The sequence below is a fragment of the Nerophis lumbriciformis genome, linkage group LG22, assembly GCF_033978685.3.
Source record: "Nerophis lumbriciformis linkage group LG22, RoL_Nlum_v2.1, whole genome shotgun sequence".
NCBI lineage: Eukaryota > Metazoa > Chordata > Actinopteri > Syngnathiformes > Syngnathidae > Nerophis > Nerophis lumbriciformis.
Window position 1 is genome coordinate 13424959 of NC_084569.2, and position 22678 is coordinate 13447636.

Sequence of the window (22678 nt, forward strand, 5' to 3'; positions counted from 1 at the left end):
AAAAAAAAAGAGTAACCCATAATGCAACTTGGAATCAATGTCTCTGGTGTGCACCTGGTGCTCTTTATGGCGCCTGCTGGGGACGTGCCGATCTCCGGGCAGAGCTCTCGCAGAATGTCACAGAACCTTTGGGTCTTAAAGCTGCTGGAACACACCACTGCTTTACACTGCACCTGCAGGAAGCATCGGGTTAGTTTATAACTTCACTCCCACTCATACTTGTTTTTTGGAGTATTATATGTATTACATGTATTATGTGTACCATACTGTTACAATGTAATTAAATATATTGGCCCTGCAATTAGGCCACGTTTAAATTGATATGGTACCAATTCCCGGTACTTTCTATGTGTTCAACAGGGTTAATAAATATTAATTGTTTATTAATAATATATATTTTTGTTTGTTTGTTTGTTTTTAAAGGAGCCATATGATTTTTTGTTAGAAATTAAAAAAACTTCCTTGTGGTCTACATGAGTGTTTTTCAACCTTTTTTGAGCCAAGGCACATTTTTTTCATTGAAAAAATCCAGCAGAAAATGTTAAAAATGAAACTCGATAGGCTATATTGACAATATAAAGTCGTTCTCATCAAATACTTGCTTTAAAATGTAATATCGGAAATTATCGGTATCGGTTTCAACCTCTCGATTTTCCCGGGAGACTCCCGAATTTCAGTGCCCCTCCCGAAAATCTCCCGGAGCAACCATTCTCCCGATTTCCACCCGGACAACATTATCGGGGGCGTGCCTTAGAGGCACTGCCTTTAGCGTCCTCTACAACCTGTCGTCACGTCCGCTTTTCCTTCATACAAACAGCGTGCCGGCCCAGTCACATGATATATGCAGCTTTTACACACACATAAGTGAATGCAATTCATACTTGATCAACAGCCATACAGGTCACACTGAGGGTGGCCGTATAAACAACTTTAACACTGTTACAAATATGCGCCACACTGTGAACCCACACCAAACAAGAATGACAAACACATTTCGTGAGAACATCCGCACCGTAACACAACATAAACACAACAGAACAAATAACCAGAACCCCTCGCTACCACCAAACCCTTCTCACTCCCCCGCCCCCCCTCATCTCCTGAATTCGGAGGTCTCAAGTAGAGATGGCCGATATTATCGGCCGATAAATGCGTTAAAATGTAATATCGGAAATTATCGGTATCGTTTTTTTTTTATCGGTATCGTTTTTTTAAAATTATTAAATCTACATAAAAAACACAAGATACACTTACAATTAGTGCACCAACCCAAAAAAACTCCCTCCCCCATTCACACTCATTCACACAAAAGGGTTGTTTCTTTCTGTTATTAATATTCTGGTTCCTACATTATATATCAATATATATCAATACAGTCTGCAAGGGATACAGTCCGTAAGCACACATGATTGTGCATGCTGCTGGTCCACTAATAGTACTAACCTTTAACAGTTAATTTTACTCATTTTCATTAATTACTAGTTTCTATGTAACTGTTTTTATATTGTTTTACTTTCTTTTTTATTCAAGAAAATGTTTTTAATTTATTTATCTTATTTTATTTTATTTTTATTTTTTAAAAGTACCTTATCTTCACCATACCTGGTTGTCCAAATTAGGCGTAATAATGTGTTAATTCCACGACTGTATATATCGGTTGATATCGGTATCGGTTGATATCGGTATCGGTAATTAAAGAGTTGGACAATATCGGATATCGGCAAAAAGCCATTATCGGACATCCCTAGTCTCAAGGTTGGCAAGTATGCTCTAGTATACTCTGGACTGAAGCTGTGTGCCTTCATTGTTTTTGTAACTATTGTTTTGAGGCATGTTTAAAAAAAATAAAATAATAATGCACTTTGTGAAAGTCAAAGTATAGTATTTCCCATTGTTGTAGTGGGTATCAGGATTATCTCAGGGAGCGCATGTCCCAAATTCCAAGCTGCTGTTCTGAGGCATGTTAAAAAAAATAATGCACTTTGTGCCATGTTGGCACTTTTTTCCATAACTGGAGTTGAAGTTGTTCTCTTATTTTGGTAAACCTTGTTTTTGATTGAATGATTGAAACTTGTATTAGTAGATTGCACAGTACATATTCCGTACAATTGACCACTAAATGTTAACACCCGAATACGTTTTTCAACTTGTTTAAGTCGGGGTCCACGTTAATCAATTCATGGTAAAGTTACATTGTTTAATGCCACCAGCAGGGCATCACAACAAAATTAGGCATAATAATGTGTTAATTCCACGAATGTATATATCGGTATCGGTTGATATCGGAATCGGTAATTAAGAGTTGGACAATATCGGAATATCAGATATCGGCAAAAAAGACATTATCGGACATCTCTACCTCAAACCATAACCTTAAATGCATCAATAATGATCTTGTCTCAAAGTAGGCTCACAAAGCAATTATCTACCTGCTGCTGCCACCTACTGATATGGAGGAGTATTACATGGTTACTCTGCTGATCTCTAGACAGCACCGACACTCAACAACGGCACATTATTTGCGGATTATAATTATTGGTTTACAAAAAAATATTTGTCACAACAATTAGGTAAACTTGCATCATTTCGCATGGTACACCAGGCAATATCTCACAGTACACTACTGTCTAACCCAGTGTTTTTCAACCACTGTGCCGCGGCACACTAGTATGCCGTGAGATATTGTCTGGTGTGCCGTGGGAAATTATGCAACTTCACCTAATTGGTCCAAAAAATATTATTTTAATTAATAATTATATTCTGCAAATAATATGCTGTTGTCTAGTGCAGTGTTTTTCAACCACTGTGCCGCGGCAAACCAGTAATTATAGTCTGAAAATGATGTGTTGTTGTTGAGTGTCTAGAGCTCGGCAGAGTAACCGTGTAATACTCTTCCATATCAGTAGGTAGCAGCTGGTAGCTAATTGCTTTGTAAATGCAGGTAAAAAGGTGTCTTATGCTTAAACCAAAAAAAACCAAACGGTGAGTGCCCCTAAGAAAACGCATTGAAGCTTAGGGAAGGCTATGCAGAATGAAAGTAAAACTGAACTGGCTACAAAGTAAACAAAAACAGAATGCTGGACGACAGCAAAGACTTACCGTGGAGCAAAGACGGCGTCCACAATGTACATCCGAACATGACATGACAATCAACAATGTCTCCACAAAGTAGGATAAAAACAAATTAAATATTCTTGATTGCTATAACCAAGTAGATGCGGGAAATATAAGATATGAAACTGCTACAGGAAAATACCAACAAAAGAGAAAAAGCCACCAAAATAGGAGCGCAAGACAAGAACTAAAACACTACACACAGGAAAACAGCAAAAAACTCAGTAAGTCAGGGTGTGATGTGACAGGCGGTGACAGTACACCTACTTTGAGACAAGAGCTATAGTGATGCATGCTTGGTTATGCTTTAAAGTCATATCCAACAATTGCGACAACGACTTTTAACTTTTAACTGAGTTTATGATTTCTGCTGGTGGTGTGCCTCTGGATTTTTTCAACGCAAAAAATGTGCCTTGGCTCAAAAAAGGTTGAAAAACACTGAATTGGAGCATTCAACAATGGCACATTCGCTCATTCACAACTTTAGTTACTTTTTACTATTGTGTTCCTGTTAATGATACACATATCACAAATAACTAAAGCATCAGAAGTAACGATATTTGATTTGAGAATTGATATTAGAGCATAAAGATCTGGTATCGATATTCCAGTATCGATCCGCACATCACTAATTCATAGGAAGGAAGTATGTTTAGGTTTGTTCTCTACCATCTGTACAAAAGGGAGACATGTTTTGCCTTGAATAGTATCCACTTGGTATTGGGGCATTAAGTCTCCTCATAAAACGACATACGCATGTGACCTCGAAGAACATGCTTTTTTTTTTTCCGTACCAGAATGTGATGAAGCGTATGTAACACTTTGCTGCACTGTAACCACGGTGGTAGACGAGGAAAGACCGGTGTGTTGTTTACTTTCATGCACAGGTGTCAAACTCAATACGGCCCGCCACGTCATTTTATGTGGTCCTTCGAGCGCATGGAAATAACATGCGTCAATAAAGTACTTTAAAATATATGAACTGTATAAAATTGCATATAGTTTAAACTTAATTTTATCCTTTTATCTTACATTTTTTTTGTCAAAATAAAAGTAAAAATTTGAATATATTTTTGACTTTGGCTTTCAAAACAAGTTTTCTAACTAACTAAGTAAAATTCTGGCGACTAAGCTGCCATTTTATTTCATCGTAAAAAGAGTTTTTTGGGGGTTTTTCTTGCATATTTTGTTTAAAAATATTTATACATAAATATATATTTCACATAGGGATGTCCGATAATGGCTTTTTGCCGATATCCGATATTCCGATATTGTCCAACTCTTTAATTACCGATACCGCTATCCACCGATACCGATATATACAGTCGTGGAATTAACACATTATTATGCCTAATTTGGACAACCAGGTATGGTGAAGATAAGATACTTTAAAAAAAAAAAAAATTATAAAATAAAATAAGATAAATAAATTAAAAACATTTTCTTGAATAAAAAAGAAAGTAAAACAATATAAAAACAGTTCTAGTGATATTCCGATATTGTCCAACTCTTTAATTACCGATACCGATATCAACCGATAAATACAGTCGTGGAATTAACACATTATTATGCCTAATTTGGACAACCAGGTATTGTGAAGATAAGGTACTTTAAAAAATAAAAAAAATAAAAAAATAAGATAAATTAAAAACATTTTTTTGAATTAAAAAAAAAAGTAAAACAATATAAAAACAGTTACATAGAAACTAGTAATTAATGAAAATTAGTAAAATTAACTGTTAAAGGTTAGTACTATTAGTGGACCAGCAGCATGCACAATCATGTGTGCTTACGGACTGTATCCCTTGCAGACTGTATTGATATATATTGATATATAATGTAGGAACCAGAATATTAATAACAGAAAGAAACAACCCTTTTGTGTGAATGAGTGTGAATGGGGGAGGGAGTTTTTTTGGGTTGGTGCACTAATTGTAAGTGTATCTTGTGTTTTTTATGTTGATTTAATAAAAAAATTTAAAAACCCCGATACCGATAATAAAAAAAACGATACCGATGATTTCCGATATTACATTTTAACGCATTTATCGGCCGATAATATCAGCAGGCCGATGTTATCGGACATCTCTAATTTCACAGTAAAATTCCGATGTCTGAGTTGCCAGTTGTTTTTTGTTTTTTTTACTGTAAAATGTTTTATGGTGTAACTAAAAAATGTATATATAAAATCAATACAGCAAATTCATATATCACTGGCTGTTATAAGTGGCTCTTCAATGGCAGCCATAGGTGCCACATGGCCCTCAATGAAATGCAGTCTGACACCCCTGCTTTAATGTTAATAAGCTTACATTGTTATGCAGAGGTATAGTTATAACAATTTTAAAAACAAATTATACAATTTATAGTCAAGGGAGGGCACAAAATATTTTCTTCTTCCTAGGGGGGGTAACAAAAAATATTTGAGAAGCACTGGGTTGTATACACTATATTGCCAAAAGTATTTGGCCACCTGCCTTGACTCACATATGAACTTGAAGTGCCATCCCATTCCTAACCCTCCATCCATCCATCCATCTTCTTCCGCTTATCCGAGGTCGGGTCGCGGGGGCAGCAGCCTAAGCAGGGAAGTCCAAACTTCCCTCTCCCCAGCCACTTCGTCCAGCTCTTCCCGGGGGATCCCGAGGCGTTCCCAGACCAGCCGGGAGACATAGTCTTCCCAACGTGTCCTGGGTCTTCCCCGTGGCCTCCTACCGGTCGGACGTGCCCTAAACACCTCCCTAGGGAGGCGTTCGGGTGGCATCCTGAACAGATGCTTGAACCACCTCATCTGGCTCTTCTCCATGTGGAGGAGCAACGGCTTTACTTTGAGCTCCCCCCGGATGACAGAGCTTCTCACCCTATCTCTGAGGGAGAGCCCCGCCACCCGGCGGAGGAAACCCATTTCGGCCGCTTGTACCCGTGATCTTGTCCTTTCGGTCATAACCCAAAGCTCATGACCATAGGTGAGGATGGGAACGTAGATCGACCGGTAAATTGAGAGCTTTGCCTTCTGGCTCAGCTCCTTCTTCACCACAACGGATCGATACAGCGTCCGCATTACTGAAGACGCCGCACCGATCCGCCTGTCGATCTCACGATCCACTCTTCCCTCACTCGTGAACAAGACTCCGAGGTACTTGAACTCCTCCACTTGGGGCAAGATCTCCTCCCCAACCCGGAGATGGCACTCCACCCTTTTCCGAGCGAGTACCATGGCCTCGGACTTGGAGGTGCTGATTCTCATCCTAGTCGCTTCACACTCAGCTGCGAACCGATCCAGTGAGAGCCAGGCCCGGAGTTGGGGCACGATGGCGAGCGCCTGGTGGCCGGGCCTGTCCCCATGGGGCCCGGCCAGACACAGCCCGAAGAGGCAACGTGGTTCCCCCCGCCAATGGGCTCACCACCCATAGCAGGGGCCATAGAGGTCGGGTGCAATGTGAGCTGGGCGGCAGCCGAAGGCAGGGCACTTGGCGGTCCGATCTTCGGCTACAGTAGCATTCGTAACCCATAGGGTTCAATATGATGTCGGTCCACCTTTTGCAGCCATTACAGCTTAAAGTCTTCTGGGAAGGCTGTCCACAAGGTTGCGGTTTGTGTTTATAGGAATTTTCCACCATTCTACCAAAAGCGCATTGGTGAGGTCACACACTGATGTTGGTCGAGAAGGCCTGGCTCTCAGTCTCCGTTCCAATTTATCCCAAAGGTGTTCTATCGGGGTCAGGCCAGTCAAGTTCATCCACACCAGACTCTGTCATCCATGTCTTTATGGACCTTGCTTTGTGCATTGGTGCACAGTCATGTTGGAAGAGAAAGGGGCCCGCTCCAAACTGTTCCCACAAGGTTGGGAGCATGGAATTGTCCAAAATGTTTTGGTATCCTGGAGCATTCAAAGTTCCTTTCATTGGAACTAAGGGGCAAAGCCCAACTCCTGGAGCGGGCCCCTTCCTCTTCCAACATGACTGTGCACCAGTGCACAAAGCAAGGTCCATAAAGACATGATGTCTGGTGTGGATGAACTTGACTGGCCTGCACAGAGTCCTGACCTGAACCCGATAGAACACCTTTAGGATGAATTAGAACGAAGACTGAGAGCCAGGCCTTCTCCACCAACATCAGTGTGTGACCTCACCAATGCGCTTTTGGAAGAATGGTTGAAAATTCCTATAAACACACTCCGCAACCTTGTGGACAGCCTTCCCAGAAGAGTTGAAGCTGTAATAGCTGCAATAGGTGGACCGACATCATATTGAACCCTATGGGTTAGGAATGGGATGGCACTTCAAGTTCATATGTGAGTCAAGGCAGGTGGCCAAATACTTTTGGCAATATAGTGTATTTACAATAGGAGATCACTAAGTCGAAAGGATCTGGATCCATTTTTTAAAACAAGAACTTCTCTAGAAGTGAAAAAAAGGTACACGATTCAGTGACTTTTCTGCTGCCAAAGAAATAATTAGCCCAGAGAAGTTTGCTGGGCCTATCATACGTAAAACATTGAGCAAACATCGCTTATTTTAAATGATTTTTCTGCCTAGTATGAAACTTGTTTGATCATGGTCAATGACCTTTTGATTTTATAATGTCCATTCTATTGGAGGATTTGTAGTCAATGGCTCACAGGTCTGTACAGAATGTAAAGGATCCTTATCTTTTTTGGAAAACTAACCTTTTTAAGCGTAAACTCCACTTCTTTCAGCTGATAGGCCGGGTTCAACGACACCTGCAAGAGTCAGAAGGTTAAAGGTAGCAGAGTGCTGTATTACATGATCGTGACCTGGGTAAAAATACAAGCACTCAGTTAGGTTAAGTCAGTGTTTTTCAACCACTGTGCCGCGAGATATTGTCTGGTGTGCCGTGGGAAATTATGCAACTTCACCTAATTGGTCCAAAAAATATTATTTGCAAATCAATAATTATAATCTGCAAATAATATGCAGTTGTCTGGTGCAGTGTTTTTCAACCACTGTGCCGCGGCGTGAGATACCGTCTGGTGTGCCGTGGGAGATGATCTAATTTGACATATTTGGATTAAAAAAAAAGTTTGCAAACCAGTAATTATAGTCTGCAAATGATGTGTTGTCATACTTGCCAACCTTGAGACCTCCGATTTCGGGGGTGGGGGCGTGGTGGGGGGTGGGGCGGGGCGTGGTTGGGGGCGTGGTTAAGAGGGGAGTAGTATATTGACAGCTAGAATTCACCAAGTCAAGTATTTCATACATATATATATATATATCTATATATATATATATATATATATATATATATATATATATATATATATATATATATATAGATATCTACATCCTGAAAATATGCAAACAAAGCTGTGTTTAGATAATTAATACTTCAAACTTGCATAAATAAATATTAAGGAATATAACATAACTTGGCTTCTGAGAGTTTCAAAATGTAATGAATAAAATGCTAAAGTTGTTGATAAACAAGCAATTATTTTAATAATTAAATATGGTCATTTTAAATGAATTATTATGATAATTTAAAATCAATTATTTGAAATATGTTTATTTTAATGTATAATTCTATGGCTGGATGTAATAAGGAGTCACGAAAAAATACAAATAAAAATACAATTAATTTTGATGTTTTTAGCAAAATATAGTAAAAATGTATTTAGTTTATTTTTTTTAAATTAATAAATATATTTAATTAATACAATTTATCTCTAGTCTGGATGATTTAGTTCTTGTCACCCTGTTGTCCTCCCGTCATGAAAAAAGGCTGTCCTCACTCAGGTCCGCATGGAGCTGGAGGGGGCGTGGCTTCCAGCTCCGGCTGAAAATCGGGAGATTTTCGGAAGAATATTTGTCCCGGGAGCTTTTCGGGAGAGGCGCTGAATTTCGGGAGTCTCCCGGAAAATTCGGGAGGGTTGGCAAGTGTTGTTGAGTGTCTAGAGCGCAGCAGTGTAACCGTGTAATACTCTTCCATATCAGTAGGTGGCAGCTGGTAGCTAATTGCTTTGAAAATGCAGGTAAAAAGGTGTCTTATGCTTAAACCAAAAATAAACAAAAGATGAGTGCCCCTAAGAAAAGGCATTGAAATTTAGGGAAGGCTATGCAGAACGAAAGTAAAATTGAACTGGTTACAAAGTAAACAAAAACAGAATGCTGGACGACAGCAAAGACTTACTGTGGAGCAAACACGGCGTCCACAATGTACATCCGAACATGACATGACAATCAACAATGTTTCCACAAAGAAGGATAAAAACAACTGAAATATTCTTGATTGCTATAACAAAGTAGATGCGGGAAATATAAGATATGAAACTGCTACAGGAAAATACCAACAAAAGAGAAAAAGACACCAAAATAGGAGCGCAAGACAAGAACTAAAATACTACACACAGAAAAACAGCAAAAAACTCAATAAGTCAGGGTGTGATGTGACAGGCGGTGACAGTACACCTACTTTGAGACAAGAGCTATGGTGATGCATGCTTGGTTATGCTTTAAAGTCATATCCAACTGATTTTTAATGGTTTTAACCATTCTGAAATTGTGATAATGTTCCCCTTTAAGAAGGGTCTTAAAAGTAGCCAAAGAAGGGGCCTGTCTCACATGGAGAGGGAGATCGTTCCAGAGTTTGGGACCCGCAACAGAGAAGGCTCTGTCCCCTCTGGGCTTGCGCTTTGATTTGGGTACCTCCAGGATATAGTGTAGCTTCAATATACAGATCCAGGTGATTATTTGTCGTTTGTAGCAGACTGTAGTGACAGTACTTTCAAACTAAAAAGTACAACATATAGTAACTCAAAAAGTTAACTTTCAAAAAATTTCAGAGATGGGATGAATAAAATGTGTTTAGATTTTGGGAATGAGTACACACTTAACATACTGAGTGTCTTGTGGGGTCCAAAAGTCCCACTGGTGATACTTTAACAACACACTATAATATCCGGCAAAGTCCATTCACCTGCCCCCTGTTTTACTATAAAGTAAGCTGACCTGTATGATTCCCGCCTTGGCTGTAGAATACTGGAAGAGGAGCCATTCATACGTATTAGGTCCCCAAATACCGAGACGGTCCCCTCTCTGCAGGCCCAGAGCCAGAAGACCTGCAGCCACCGTGTCAACCTGCACAAACACATCACCATAAGTCCCCACATTGGCGTCATGACATCATAAATTACAAACCCCGTTTCCATATGAGTTGGGAAATTGTGTTAGATGTAAATATAAACGGAATACAATGATTTGCAAATCCTTTTCAACCCATATTCAATTGAATGCACTACAAAAACAATATATTTGATGTTCAAACTCATAAACTTTATTTCTTTTTTGCAAATAATAATTAACTTAGAATTTCATGGCTGCAACACGTGCCAAAGTAGTTGGGAAAGGGCATGTTCACCACTGTGTTACATCACCTTTTCTTTTAACAACACTCAGTAAACGTTTGGGAACTGAGGAGACACATTTTTTAAGCTTCTCAGGTGTAATCATTTCCCATTCTTGCTTGATGTACAGCTTAAGTTGTTCAACAGTCTGGGGTTCTCCGTTGTGGTATTTTAGGCTTCATAATGCGCCACACATTTTCAATGGGAGACAGGTCTGGACTAAAGGCAGGCCAGTCTAGTACCCGCACTCTTTTACTATGAAGCCACGCTGTTGTAACACGTGGCTTGGCATTGTCTTGCTGAAATAAGCAGGGGCGTCAATGGTAACGTTGCTTGGATGGCAACATATGTTGCTCCAAAACCTGTATATACCTTTCAGCATTAATGGCGCCTTCACAGATGTGTAAGTTACCCATGTCTTGGGCACTAATACACCCCCATACCATCACAGATGCTGGCTTTTCAACTTTGCGCCTATAACAATCCGGATGGTTCTTTTCCTCTTTGGTCTGGAGGACACGACGTCCACAGTTTCCAAAAACAATTTGAAATGTGGACTCGTCAGACCACAGAACACTTTTCCACTTTGTATCAGTCCATCTTAGATGAGCTCAGGCCCAGCGAAGCCAACGGCGTTTCTGGGTGTTGTTGATAAACGGTTTTCGCCTTGCATAGGAGAGTTTTAACTTGCACTTACAGATTTAGCGACCAACTGTAGTTACTGACAGTGGGTTTCTGAAGTGTTCCTGAGCCCATGTGGTGATAGCCTTTACACACTAATGTCGCTTGTTGATGCAGTACAGCCTGAGGAATCGAAGGTCACGGGCTTACCTGCTTACTTGCAGTGATTTCTCCAGATTCTCTGAACCCTCTGATAATATTACGGACCGTAGATGGTGAAATCCCTAAATTCCTTGCAATAGCTGGTTGAGAAAGGTTTTTCTTAAACTGTTCAACAATTTGCTCACGCATTTGTTGACAAAGTGGTGACCCTCGCCCCATCCTTGTTTGTGAATGACTGAGCATTTCATAGAATCTACTTTTATACCCAATCATGGCACCCACCTGTTCCCAATTTGCCTGTTCACCTGTGGGATGTTCCAAATAAGTGTTTGATGAGCATTCCTCAACTTTATCAGTATTTATTGCCACCTTTCCCAACTTCTTTGTCACGTGTTGCTGGCATCAAATTCTAAAGTAAATGATTATTTGCACAAAATTTTTTTTTTTATCAGTTTGAACATCAAATATGTTGTCTTTGTAGCATATTCAACATAATATGGGTTGAAAATGATTTGCAAATCATTGTATTCCGTTTATATTTACATCTAACACAATTTCCCAACTCATATGGAAACGGGGTTTGTATTCGCATTCCACGTTGTCCTACATCCTGCTGGAACTGTGCAAACGTTTTCCTGATGCCGTCCTGACTGAAGACCGCGGCCTCGCGGTCTGGCCAGCGATGGGCGGCAGCCTCCAGGGTCTGTCCAATCGTCTGGCAGAGCAGGGAGATGGTGGAGGTGCCATGGACGTAGCTGCCCGTCAGAGAGGGTCGACATGGAGGACTGTCCACGTGGAGCCGCCTGGCGTTGGGTAAAAGTGCTCTGTATTAAATAGAACCTGCACCGTGTCCACAATAAGCGTTATAGGTTTCTTCGGCATATTTCTGCAACTTTAAGCTCTGTAAAACTGGAGCGCTAATTAGACATTAGAAGACCAGATGATGTGTTTGTGTAACGAGGGAGGGTGTGGCCTAAGATATGAACACAGTTGTGCACCCAAGTGAAAATACTGTTGGGTGAAAAGTGAAAACATGTCATGACAAGGACAATCACATTCATAATGCAATCTTCAATAGAAACGTTACTATATATTGTTACTGTAAACGTATCCATTCTGAAAATTTCACTTACACTTTTATTCCTAAATACAAAAAATGTCCGCTTCCCAAAACTGTTTTAAAAGCACCATATTAAAGGCCTACTGAAATGTGATTTTCTTATTTAAACGGGGATAGCAGGTCCATTCTATGTGTCAGACTTGATCATTTCGCGATATTGCCATATTTTTGCTGAAAGGATTTAGTAGAGAACATTGACGATAAAGTTCGCAACTTTTGGTCGCTGATAAAAAAGCCTTTCCTGTACCGGAAGTAGCAGACGATATGCGCGTGATGTCACAGGTTGTGGAGCTCCTCACATCTGCACATTGTTTACAATCATGGCCACCAGCAGCGAGAGCGATTCGGACTGAGAAAGCGACGATTTCCCCATTAATTGGAGCGAGGATGAAAGATTTGTGGATGAGGAAAGTGAGAGTGAAGGACTAGAGGGCAGTGGGAGCGATTCAGATAGGGAAGATGCTGTGAGAGGCGGGTGGGACCTGATATTCAGCTGGGAATGACTTAAACAGTAAATAAACACAAGACATATATATACTCTATTAGCCACAACACAACCAGGCTTTTATTTCATATGCCACAAATGAATCCCGCATAACAAACACCTCCTCCCTCCCTTCCATATAACCCACCAATACAACTCAAACACCTGCACAACACACTCAATCCCACAGCCCAAAGTACCGTTCACCTCCCCTTCATACAGCACATATATGTCCCCAAAGTTACGTATGTGACATGCACATAGCGGCACGCACGTACGGGCAAACGATCAAATGTTTGGAAGCCGCAGCTGCATGCGTACTCACGGTACCGCGTCTGCGCATCCAACTCAAAGTCCTCCTGGGAGGAGTCTCTGTTGTCCCAGTTCTCTACAGGCCAATGGTAAAGCTTGACTGTTATCTTTCGGGAATGTAAACAATGAAACACCGGCTGTGTTATCCGGCACACCAGTCAAGGGGTACATTCTACGGCGGGGGTGCCTTATCCAGCACAACACCTGCCGCAATACACCGCTTCCCACCTACAGCTTTCTTCTTTGCTGTCTCCATTGTTCATTGAACAAATTGCAAAAGATTCACCAACACAGATGTCCAGAATACTGTGGAATTTTGCAATGAAAACAGACGACTTAATAGCTGGCCACCATGCTGTCCCAAAATGTCCTCTACAATCCGTGACGTCACGCGCAGACGTCATCATACCGAGACGTTTTCAACAGGATATTTCGCGCAAAATTTAAAATTGCACTTTAGTAAGCTAACCCGGCCGTATTGGCATGTGTTACAATGTTAAGATTTCATCATAGATATATAAACTATCAGACTGCGTGGTCGGTAGTAGTGGGTTTCAGTAGGCCTTTAACGTTCCACTTCTTCAGCCTGAAATATGCATCAAATTTGACTTAAAAGTCCTTATTTTTATTTTTAATAGATTTATTATACATCTATATTATTTAATCAAATAATGTATCATATAATTATAGTATTGTAGTATTGGATACATTTATTTTAAAAACTCTTGCAAGGAGTATTTGATTACCATTATTGTTATTGTACTCAGTGGCCTTGTGGTTAGAGTGTCCGCCCTGAAATCGGTAGGTTGTGAGTTCAAACCCCGGCCGAGTCATACCAGAGACTATAAAAATGGGACCCATTAACTCCCTGCTTGGCACTCAGCGTCAAGGGTTGGAATTGGGGGGTTAAATCACCAAAAACGATTCCCGGGCGTGGCCACCGCTGCTGCTCACTGCTCCCCTCACCTCCCAGGGGGTGATCAAGGGTAATGGGTCAAATGCAGGGAATCATTTTGCCACGCCTAGTGTGTGTGTGTGACTATCATTGGTACTTTAACTTTAACTTTATACCGGAGGTGGATCAATTATTGGAAATAACATTGTTTTTCTTTGTCAGATTTAAAACTCAACACTCAAGGTCTTTGGGACGAAAAATGTCAGCTTCCTGAGAACTTCTGCAAAAATATTGTATATTAATATATTTTTATAAACTTTTACAAGTCACATTTACAAAATAGTCATATTTGGGTGATTTTATCCCTTTAAAGGCCTGTATGTTTGCATAACTTGTATGTTTTACACATTTTGTTTAAAAAAAATGTATGAAATCAAAAGCAACACGTTTGTCATTTTCCGGCATGCTTTAAATGGGAACAAGTAGCACCATCTGGTGGACGTATATAGAATTTAAAAATAAAAGCCCAAGAGTCTTCGTATTTTATTACAGTTTGTGTTCAGATGATTTTTTTCAAAATAGTTTCCAATGCAGTATTGTTAGTCACGAGGACCAAACAGAGTTCCTTTTTTTAAGTAACTGTCCCATTTATGCTAAATTAAGGTGCAGAAAAGACTAAAAACATTTAAAAACATCACCAATATTCATTCAACACAGGTTGAAAATAAAAAAAACTGAATGGCACAGCATGTCTGCAAACTGTGTTCAGCGTTCAAAACTGTACTGTATATACAGGATTGTATGGATTTGGGAGCTCCTTGCAGAACAAATCCACTTTAGGTGAAGTTGGAAAACTTACCGACACCTCTGAAGCCAGCTGGCAGTCATGCATGTCCCCCACCTCGTGCTGCATTTGAGTCCACCCGCACATCTTCTACTTTGAGCACATAGCCGCAGCCTTGAAAAAGAAACGAGCCCTGACATTTTTCCAAAGAGTCAAACAATCCACTGAATCCCCACGTCGTCGCCCCCCCAGGTGAGAAAACAGCAACTTATCTTGATTACTGGTTGAACATTTACCGCATGTAATGTTTAACTCACTCATCAGTAGGGATCATGTTCAAAACGGGTTCAACCGGGAGCACCGAGAATCATTCGATAAGAAAAGAACAGATTCCATGGACTCGAATCCCTTTTTGAGAACCGGTTCCCGTTATCGAGGCCACTATAGTAAAGAAAAATACTTAGTTCTTTATCCGAATCCCTGGGAACGAATCCCGTCCCACAGAAAATGCCCCATGGCACGTCCCAGGAAATGGGGGTAGCTCAGTCATTCGGCGGCCCTTACATGCCAGGCTTCGCTCTCATGTAAGGGTCGGGGAAGTCCAACAAACATGATGAAACATGTTCAGGCCGTACATAACCTGAAGGACAGAGGAAGGTGTTGTGGAGAAGCGGCGACAGAGATGACGAAGCTCGCCCCTCTTCCTCTGCTTCAACCTGCAGCGCCAATTCCAGTGACAGTGGCGGTGAGTAACTAACTCACGTTAACTGTTGCCGGTTGATTTCCATATTTGCTCACTCTAAAATAACGTTACCTCTTATGTCAACCAGGACTGCAGTAATGTTAGCTAAACTAACGTTACCTAAGTGTAACGGGCATACGAAATACTTTGATTATTTAAGTGAAATGCCTGCTAAAATATGTATATTGTTTTGTTATGCAATTAGAGGTCCAATTGCGCCATCTGCTGGTACCTAAAAGTCTATAAACATGACCGCAAACCGGAAGCCGTAAGCAGACTTCCTGCACTCTGCTAATGGTCAGCCACGGTCTGATATTACACTGCAAAGTATTATAAATTACATTAAAGCTAACGTGAGATTTATTGTAAGATACACAGTTATTTAATAGCAGCTGAAATGCTATGTTGTGGAATTTTCATTTTGAAATGGTTGTTGCTCACGTCAGATGTACAAACCCCGTTTCCATATGAGTTGGGTAATTGTGATGTAAATTTAAACGGAATACAATGATTTGCAAATCATTTTCAACCCATATTCAGTTGAATATGCTACAAAGACAACATATTTGATGTTCAAACTCATAAACTTTATATATTTTTTGCAAATAATAATTAACTTAGAATTTCATGGCTGCAACACGTGACAAAGTAGTTGGGAAAGGGCATGTTCACCACTGTGTTACATGGCCTTTCCTTTTAACAACACTCAGTAAACGTTTGGGAACTGAGGAGACACATTTTTTAAGCTTCTCAGGTGGAATTCTTTCCCATTCTTGCTTGATGTACAGCTTAAGTTGTTCAACAGTGCAGGGGTCTCCGTTGTGGTATTTTAGGCTTCATAATGCACCACACATTTTCAATGGGGGACAGGTCTGGACTACAGGCAGGCCAGTCTAGTACCCGCACTCTTTTACTATGAAGCCACGTTGATGTAACACGTGGCTTGGCATTGTCTTGCTGAAATAAGCAGGGGCGTCCATGGTACCGTTGCTTGGATGGCAACATATGTTGCTACAAAACCTGTAAATGATAAATGATAAATGGGTTGTACTTGTATAGCGCTTTTCTACCTTCAAGGTACTCAAAGCGCTTTGACACTACTTCCACATTTACCCATTCACACACACATTCACACACTGATGGAGGGAGCTGCCATGCAAGGCGCTAACCAGCACCCATCAGGAGCAAGGGTGAAGTGTCTTGCTCAGGACACAACAGACATGACGAGATTGGTACTAGGTGGGGATTGAACCAGGGACCCTCGGGTTGCGCACGGCCACTCTCCCACTGCTGTATGTACCTTTCAGCATTAATGGCGCCTTCACAGATGTGTAAGTTAGCCATGTCTTGGGCACTAATACAACCCCATACCATCACAGATGCTGGCTTTTCAACTTTGCGCCTATAACAATCCGGATGGTTCTTTTCCTCTTTGGTCCGGAGGACACGACGTCCACAGTTTCCAAAAACAATTTGAAAAGTGGACTCGTCAGGCCACAGAACACTTTTCCACTTTGTATCCGTCCATCTTAGATGAGCTCAGGCCCAGCGAAGCCGACGGCGTTCCTGGGTGTTGTTGATAAACGGTTTTCGCCTTGCATAGGAGAGTTTTAACTTTCACTTACAGATGTAGCGACCAACTGTAGTTACTGACAGTGGGTTTCTGAAGTGTTCCTGAGCCCATGTGGTGATATCCTTTACACACGGATGTCGCTTTTTGATGCAGTACCGCCTGAGGGATCGAAGGTCCGTAAGATCATCGCTTACGTGCAGTGATTTCTCCAGATTCTCTGAACCTTTTGATGACATTACGGACCGTAGATGGTGAAATCCCTAAATTCCTTGGAATAGCTGGTTGAGAAGGGTTTTTCTTAAACTGTTCAACAATTTGCTTACGCATTTGTTGACAAAGTGGTGACCCTCGTCCCATCCTTGTTTGTGAATGACTGAGCATTTCGCGTTAAAATGTAATATCGGAAATTATCGGTATCGTTTTTTTTATTATCGGTATCGTTTTTTTGATTTATTTTTTTATTAAATCAACATAAAAAACACAAGATACACTTACAATTAGTGCACCAACCCCAAAAAACTCCCTCCCCCATTTACACTCATTCACACAAAAGGGTTGTTTCTTTCTGTTATTAATATTCTGGTTCCTACATTATATATCAATATGGGGACGGCGTGGCGCAGTGGGAGAATGGCCGTGCGCGACCCGAGGGTCCCTGGTTCAATCCCCACCTAGTACCAACCTCGTCATGTCCGTTGTGTCCTGAGCAAGACACTTCACCCTTGCTCCTGATGGGTGCTGGTTAGCGCCTTGCATGGCAGCTCCCTCCATCAGTGTGTGAATGTGTGTGTGAATGGGTAAATGTGGAAGTAGTGTCAAAGCGCTTTGAGTACCTTGAAGGTAGAAAAGCGCTATACAAGTACAACCCATTTATCATTTATATATATCAATACAGTCTGCAAGGGATACAGTCCGTAAGCACACATGATTGTGCGTGCTGCTGGTCCACTAATAGTACTAACCTTTAACAGTTAATTTTACTCATTTTCATTAATTACTAGTTTCAATGTAACTGTTTTTATATTGTTTTACTTTCTTTTTTCTTCAAGAAAATGTTTTTGATTTATTTATCTTATTTTATTTTATTTTTTATTTTTTAAAAGTACCTTATCTTCACCATACCTGGTTGTCCAAATTAGGCATAATAATGTGTTAATTCCACGACTGTATTTGTCGGTTGATATCGGTATCGGTAATTAAAGAGTTGGACAATATCGGATATCGGCAAAAGCCATTATCGGACATCCCTACTTTTTGGTGTAAGTAACTGAGTTACTTTTGAAATTAAGTAACTGTAGCTAGTTACTGGTTTTCAGTAACTAACCCAACACTGATTATTAATGGCAACAGTAAAGCACCGTTATTTGTATTATATGGAGCTAATGTTATTGTAATGCCAGCATTAATAAGAGCCATTGTAGTACTGGACGGCTCCAGCAGAGGGCGCGTTGTTCTGGGAGCTACACCAGGGGACACCTGGCTTCCTCCTTGCAGTCATTATGATTACAGACGTTGTTTCCTCCTGTCTGTATAACTCAAACATCTCCCTTCTCAGGTACAAGTGTCTTTATGTAAATAGTTTTACCCCCGAATGTATCTTTATGGTGTTGAAACATGTTTGAAAGAGTATATTTTTATCATATGTGTCTTTTCAGTCGACAAGGCTTTATACATGACCAAGCTAATGCTAAAGTTAATTGCACTGCCGATGTCGAAGCGGATGCTAACTGCATCAACATTGTTAAATATATAGAAAGGTACTGTGTGTAGTTAGTTATTAATCTGTGTATATTTCTGCTGACATGTGTATTTACTACAGTTTCTGGGACTATTTCAGTGCAGTTTGTTTAATATTAAGGAATGATAACTTGATAAGTGACCTTTGTTACTAAAATAATATAGGCTTACTGTAATGGGTGAACCTTTGTATTTACTTGTTGAGACATTATCAAATACTATTACACTAAGGTAAAGTCTATTAGTGCAAAGAACAGGAAAACCTACTCGATTATTTGAATGTATATTCCTATGACAATACTGAAGTGCATTTTGTGTTTGGTGCATTCTGTGTACTTGTACATGTTTGGTGTTTTGATTTGTGGCAGTCTAGACGTGAGCAGAAAGAAGTTGTGTCCCCTTTAGGGATTGTCCCGATCCAGGTTTTTGCACTTCCGATCCGATACCGATATTGTTTTTGCACTTCCGATCCGATACCGATACTGACCGATACTGGTCTATGCGAGCATGTATTAAAGTTTAAAGTTATTTAGCCTACTTAGTTGTCAGAATCATGTTGAAAAGGGTTTTAGTACTCTTGATAACAACTAGCCAGCTGAATTAGGGGCGTTTGAATAATACACAATGGTTGGTAACAAGAAACTGACCTGTTTATTCAAGGATAAACACAAAATAGACAACATTATACATGACAAACAGAAATGGCATCATTGAACTAGGGCTGGGCGATATGGCCTTTTTTTAATATTGCGATATTTTAAGGCCATATTGCGATACACGATATATATGTGGATATTTTGCCTTAGCCTTGAATGAACACTTGATGCATATAATCACAGCAGTATGATGATTCTATGTGTCTACATTAAAACATTCTTCTTCATACTGCATTAATATATGCTACTTTTAAACTTTCATGCAGAGAAGGAAATCACAACTAAAAAAAATCACTAATTTTTTCATACGGTGTTGATCTGGAAAGGTTTGCCTCGGCATTTTGATGGTGTGGATGTTTGGCACCGAATGGAGATAAGCGTCTCGACAGACGTTACAATATTTGAACAATGATGACGAAAACTGTTTTCTCTGTCGTGTCCGTGTGTCGAAAATTGTTATGCGCTTATTTTTTATTTGATTTTGTGCGTGGCATAGATTTGCTGTGCGCAATTGCACAGGCGCGCACCTTAGAGGGAGTGTTGCTAGCACGGCTGCGCTAGCATCACAGCTAACGTTAGCCATGCTGCTACCTCTCTGCTCGGGGAGGGCGTATACGTATGTGACGTATGACGTGACAGTATGTGACGTGTGTCGTGACAGTATGTGACGTATGACGTGACAGTATGTGACATATGACGAGACAGTATGTGACGTGTGTAAGAAAGTGCGCTTGCTGTCTGTGAGAGGGAGACACAGAAAAGAGTGAGAAGAGCCTGTCGTGTAATGCCAGCAGCTAAAAGCAACTGCATGAGAATCCACAGACCTGTGTGGATGTGTTGAAGGTGTGCTGGAAAATGCGGAACGGAAATTAGGGAGCAGCAGAAATGTAGAATGTATTATTTAAATCTGTGCGTTGGAAAACACGGACCGGAGTTTTTTAAAAAACTGGATCTGGATCGGCATTTTCCCATGCCTTGCCGATACGCATTTTTTGGCAAATATCGGCGGCCGATCCGATCCAAATATCGGATCGGGATATCCCTAGTCCCCGTATCTGTATAACTCAAACATCTCCCTTCTCAGGGCGATTACACCTCCACGGCTACACACAAAAGCTGTGTCCCAATTCAAGGGTCTGCATCCGTCGAAGGGCGAATTTGAAGGCTGCTTACGTCACAACGCTGCGCAAAGGCTGTCCATCCATCCATCCATTTCTACCGCTTGTCCCGTTTGGGGACGTGGGGGGGGGGGGGGGGGGGGGGGGGCTGGAGCCTATCTCAGCTGCATTCGGGCGCCACCTCATCACATTCACATTCACACTCACATTCACACACTAGGGCCAATTTAGTGTTGCCAATCAACCTATCCCCAGGTGCATGTCTTTGGAGGTGGGAGGAAGCAGGAGTACCCGTAGAGAACCCACGCAGTCACGGGGAGAACATGCAAACTCCACACAGAAAGATCCCGAGCGCAGGATGGAACCCAGGACCTTCGTAATGTGAGGCAGACGCACTAACCCCTGTACCACCGTGCCGCAAAGGCTGTCCAAATTCATTCAAATTCGAAGGCTCCTCCAAATGCAGCCGACGAATGCGCCCTCCTTTTTCCCTGTATTCGGAGGATGCACCGAGACTATCCTCCGTGGCCTCCCATATCCCAAGATGCTTTGTTCAAACCGGATCTAGACTGTCCCATTTAACAACGGTTGCCTCCGAAGGTCCAGCCTTCTGAGGCTGCGTAGGCCGTGTCCTCCGAAGGATGCAGACCCTGAATTGGGACACAGCTAATATATATATATATATATATATATATATATATATATATATATATATATATATATATATATATATATATATATATATATATATGTGTGCATACATACAAACATACAGCTCGGCCCCCAGCCAAATTAACCCAATGCAGCCCCCAAGTCAAAAAGTTTGGGGACCCTTGGTCTAGTGTCTGCTGTGCAGTGCTGTGTGAATTGTGTGCTCAGTGTGTTGAATTTTTTTATTCTAGCATCATACTGTGTGTTTTTGTGAATTTGAGCCGGTGCCATTGCGTCATACTGTCATGTTTGTAAATCTGTCTAGTGGGTCATTCATTGTCTCCCCAACCTCAAACCTCACTGCACGTCACTGGTCCTGACCCCAAATTAGAGAAGCCGTCGACGTTATTTTAAAACCTGTGTAGTTCTGCAGGCCCCCAACAGAGGGCACTGTAGCTTCAGTTGTAAGTCTGACATGTTGGATGCAATGAGTCCACTTTCTGCTGTGCTGTTACTGGACAGCATGATGGAATCATGACATGTTTCAATACATCGGAGACTGATCAGAATATTAAGTATGTGGACTGTAATACTACCACCAATCACTGCAGCACACCAGCCTTCCGGCCACAGTCAACTTATGGAGCCTGCTGGCCGTACTTACTAATCACACTCTTTTGTATTGAGCAGAGGGGAACAGATTTGTTTTTTGGAGTCCACCTTTAATACTGCTGCATGCAATGAACTCTGTGAACTCCTGCTTGTGAAGTTAGTAGAAGTCACCTGAATGTGCACAGTATGCTCGTGAAGCTACCATAACAATGACAATAAAGGGAATATACAAGGCATGGATGCAGGAAAAGCTGTAGGCCATGAAGTCACGGTGATGAATTATGGACAAACATCATTTTTATTACAACTCTGGTCTATCTCTTTATGCCCTTTAGGTTTGCATGGTGAGAAGTCGTCCTTGTGGAAAATCAGTACGGAATTGCATTCATTTCCCAGTGATCGAAGGTAAATCATACATTTCAATAAGTATTTAGAATTATTCTTTCTTTAGAATAAAAAATGTTTAATGAGGTTTTTTTTTTCTTCTGTAAGCAAAATTTGAAATGAATGTTGCATACTAACATAATACTGTACAATTAAAATCAGCAGAAGCTCATGATCCAAACCATATACACATAATCTGTAACAAAGCTTTAAACATGTTGCATTTTATTTATGAGGGATTCAACAAATTACAAATGTACTGTACATATTTGATAATATATAAACATATTTAATATCAAGACTTACCGTATTTTTCGGACTATAAGTCGCACTGGCCGAAAATGCATAAT

At 40.8% G+C, this 22678-nt stretch overlaps 1 protein-coding gene and 1 long non-coding RNA gene across 4 annotated transcripts in view; one reads left to right on the forward strand and one right to left on the reverse strand.

Moving 5' to 3' along the window:
* The window catches only part of LOC133615547 (medium-chain acyl-CoA ligase ACSF2, mitochondrial-like), a 28860-nt gene extending 13638 nt beyond the window's left edge, over positions 1 to 15222 (reverse strand). Inside the window, exons 1-5 of one of the 3 annotated variants that reach the window (XM_061974209.2) lie at positions 14931 to 15221; positions 11868 to 12084; positions 10083 to 10211; positions 7784 to 7837; positions 55 to 173 (exon numbers count right to left, since the gene is read on the reverse strand). In XM_061974209.2, coding sequence (XP_061830193.1) covers positions 55 to 173; positions 7784 to 7837; positions 10083 to 10211; positions 11868 to 12084; positions 14931 to 15055 — 644 coding nt within the window. In that variant the 5' untranslated portion in view covers positions 15056 to 15221. Of the gene's footprint in view, positions 1 to 54; positions 174 to 7783; positions 7838 to 10082; positions 10212 to 11867; positions 12085 to 14930 lie in introns of all 3 variants that reach the window. The other 2 variants (XM_061974210.2, XM_061974211.2) reach the window with 2 other exon arrangements.
* Positions 15202 to 22678, forward strand: part of LOC133615550 (uncharacterized) — a 49455-nt gene continuing 41978 nt past the window's right edge. The window contains exons 1-2 of the long non-coding RNA XR_012051081.1: positions 15202 to 15600; positions 22280 to 22349. This is a non-coding gene — a long non-coding RNA (uncharacterized lncRNA). The remainder of the gene's footprint in view (positions 15601 to 22279; positions 22350 to 22678) is intronic.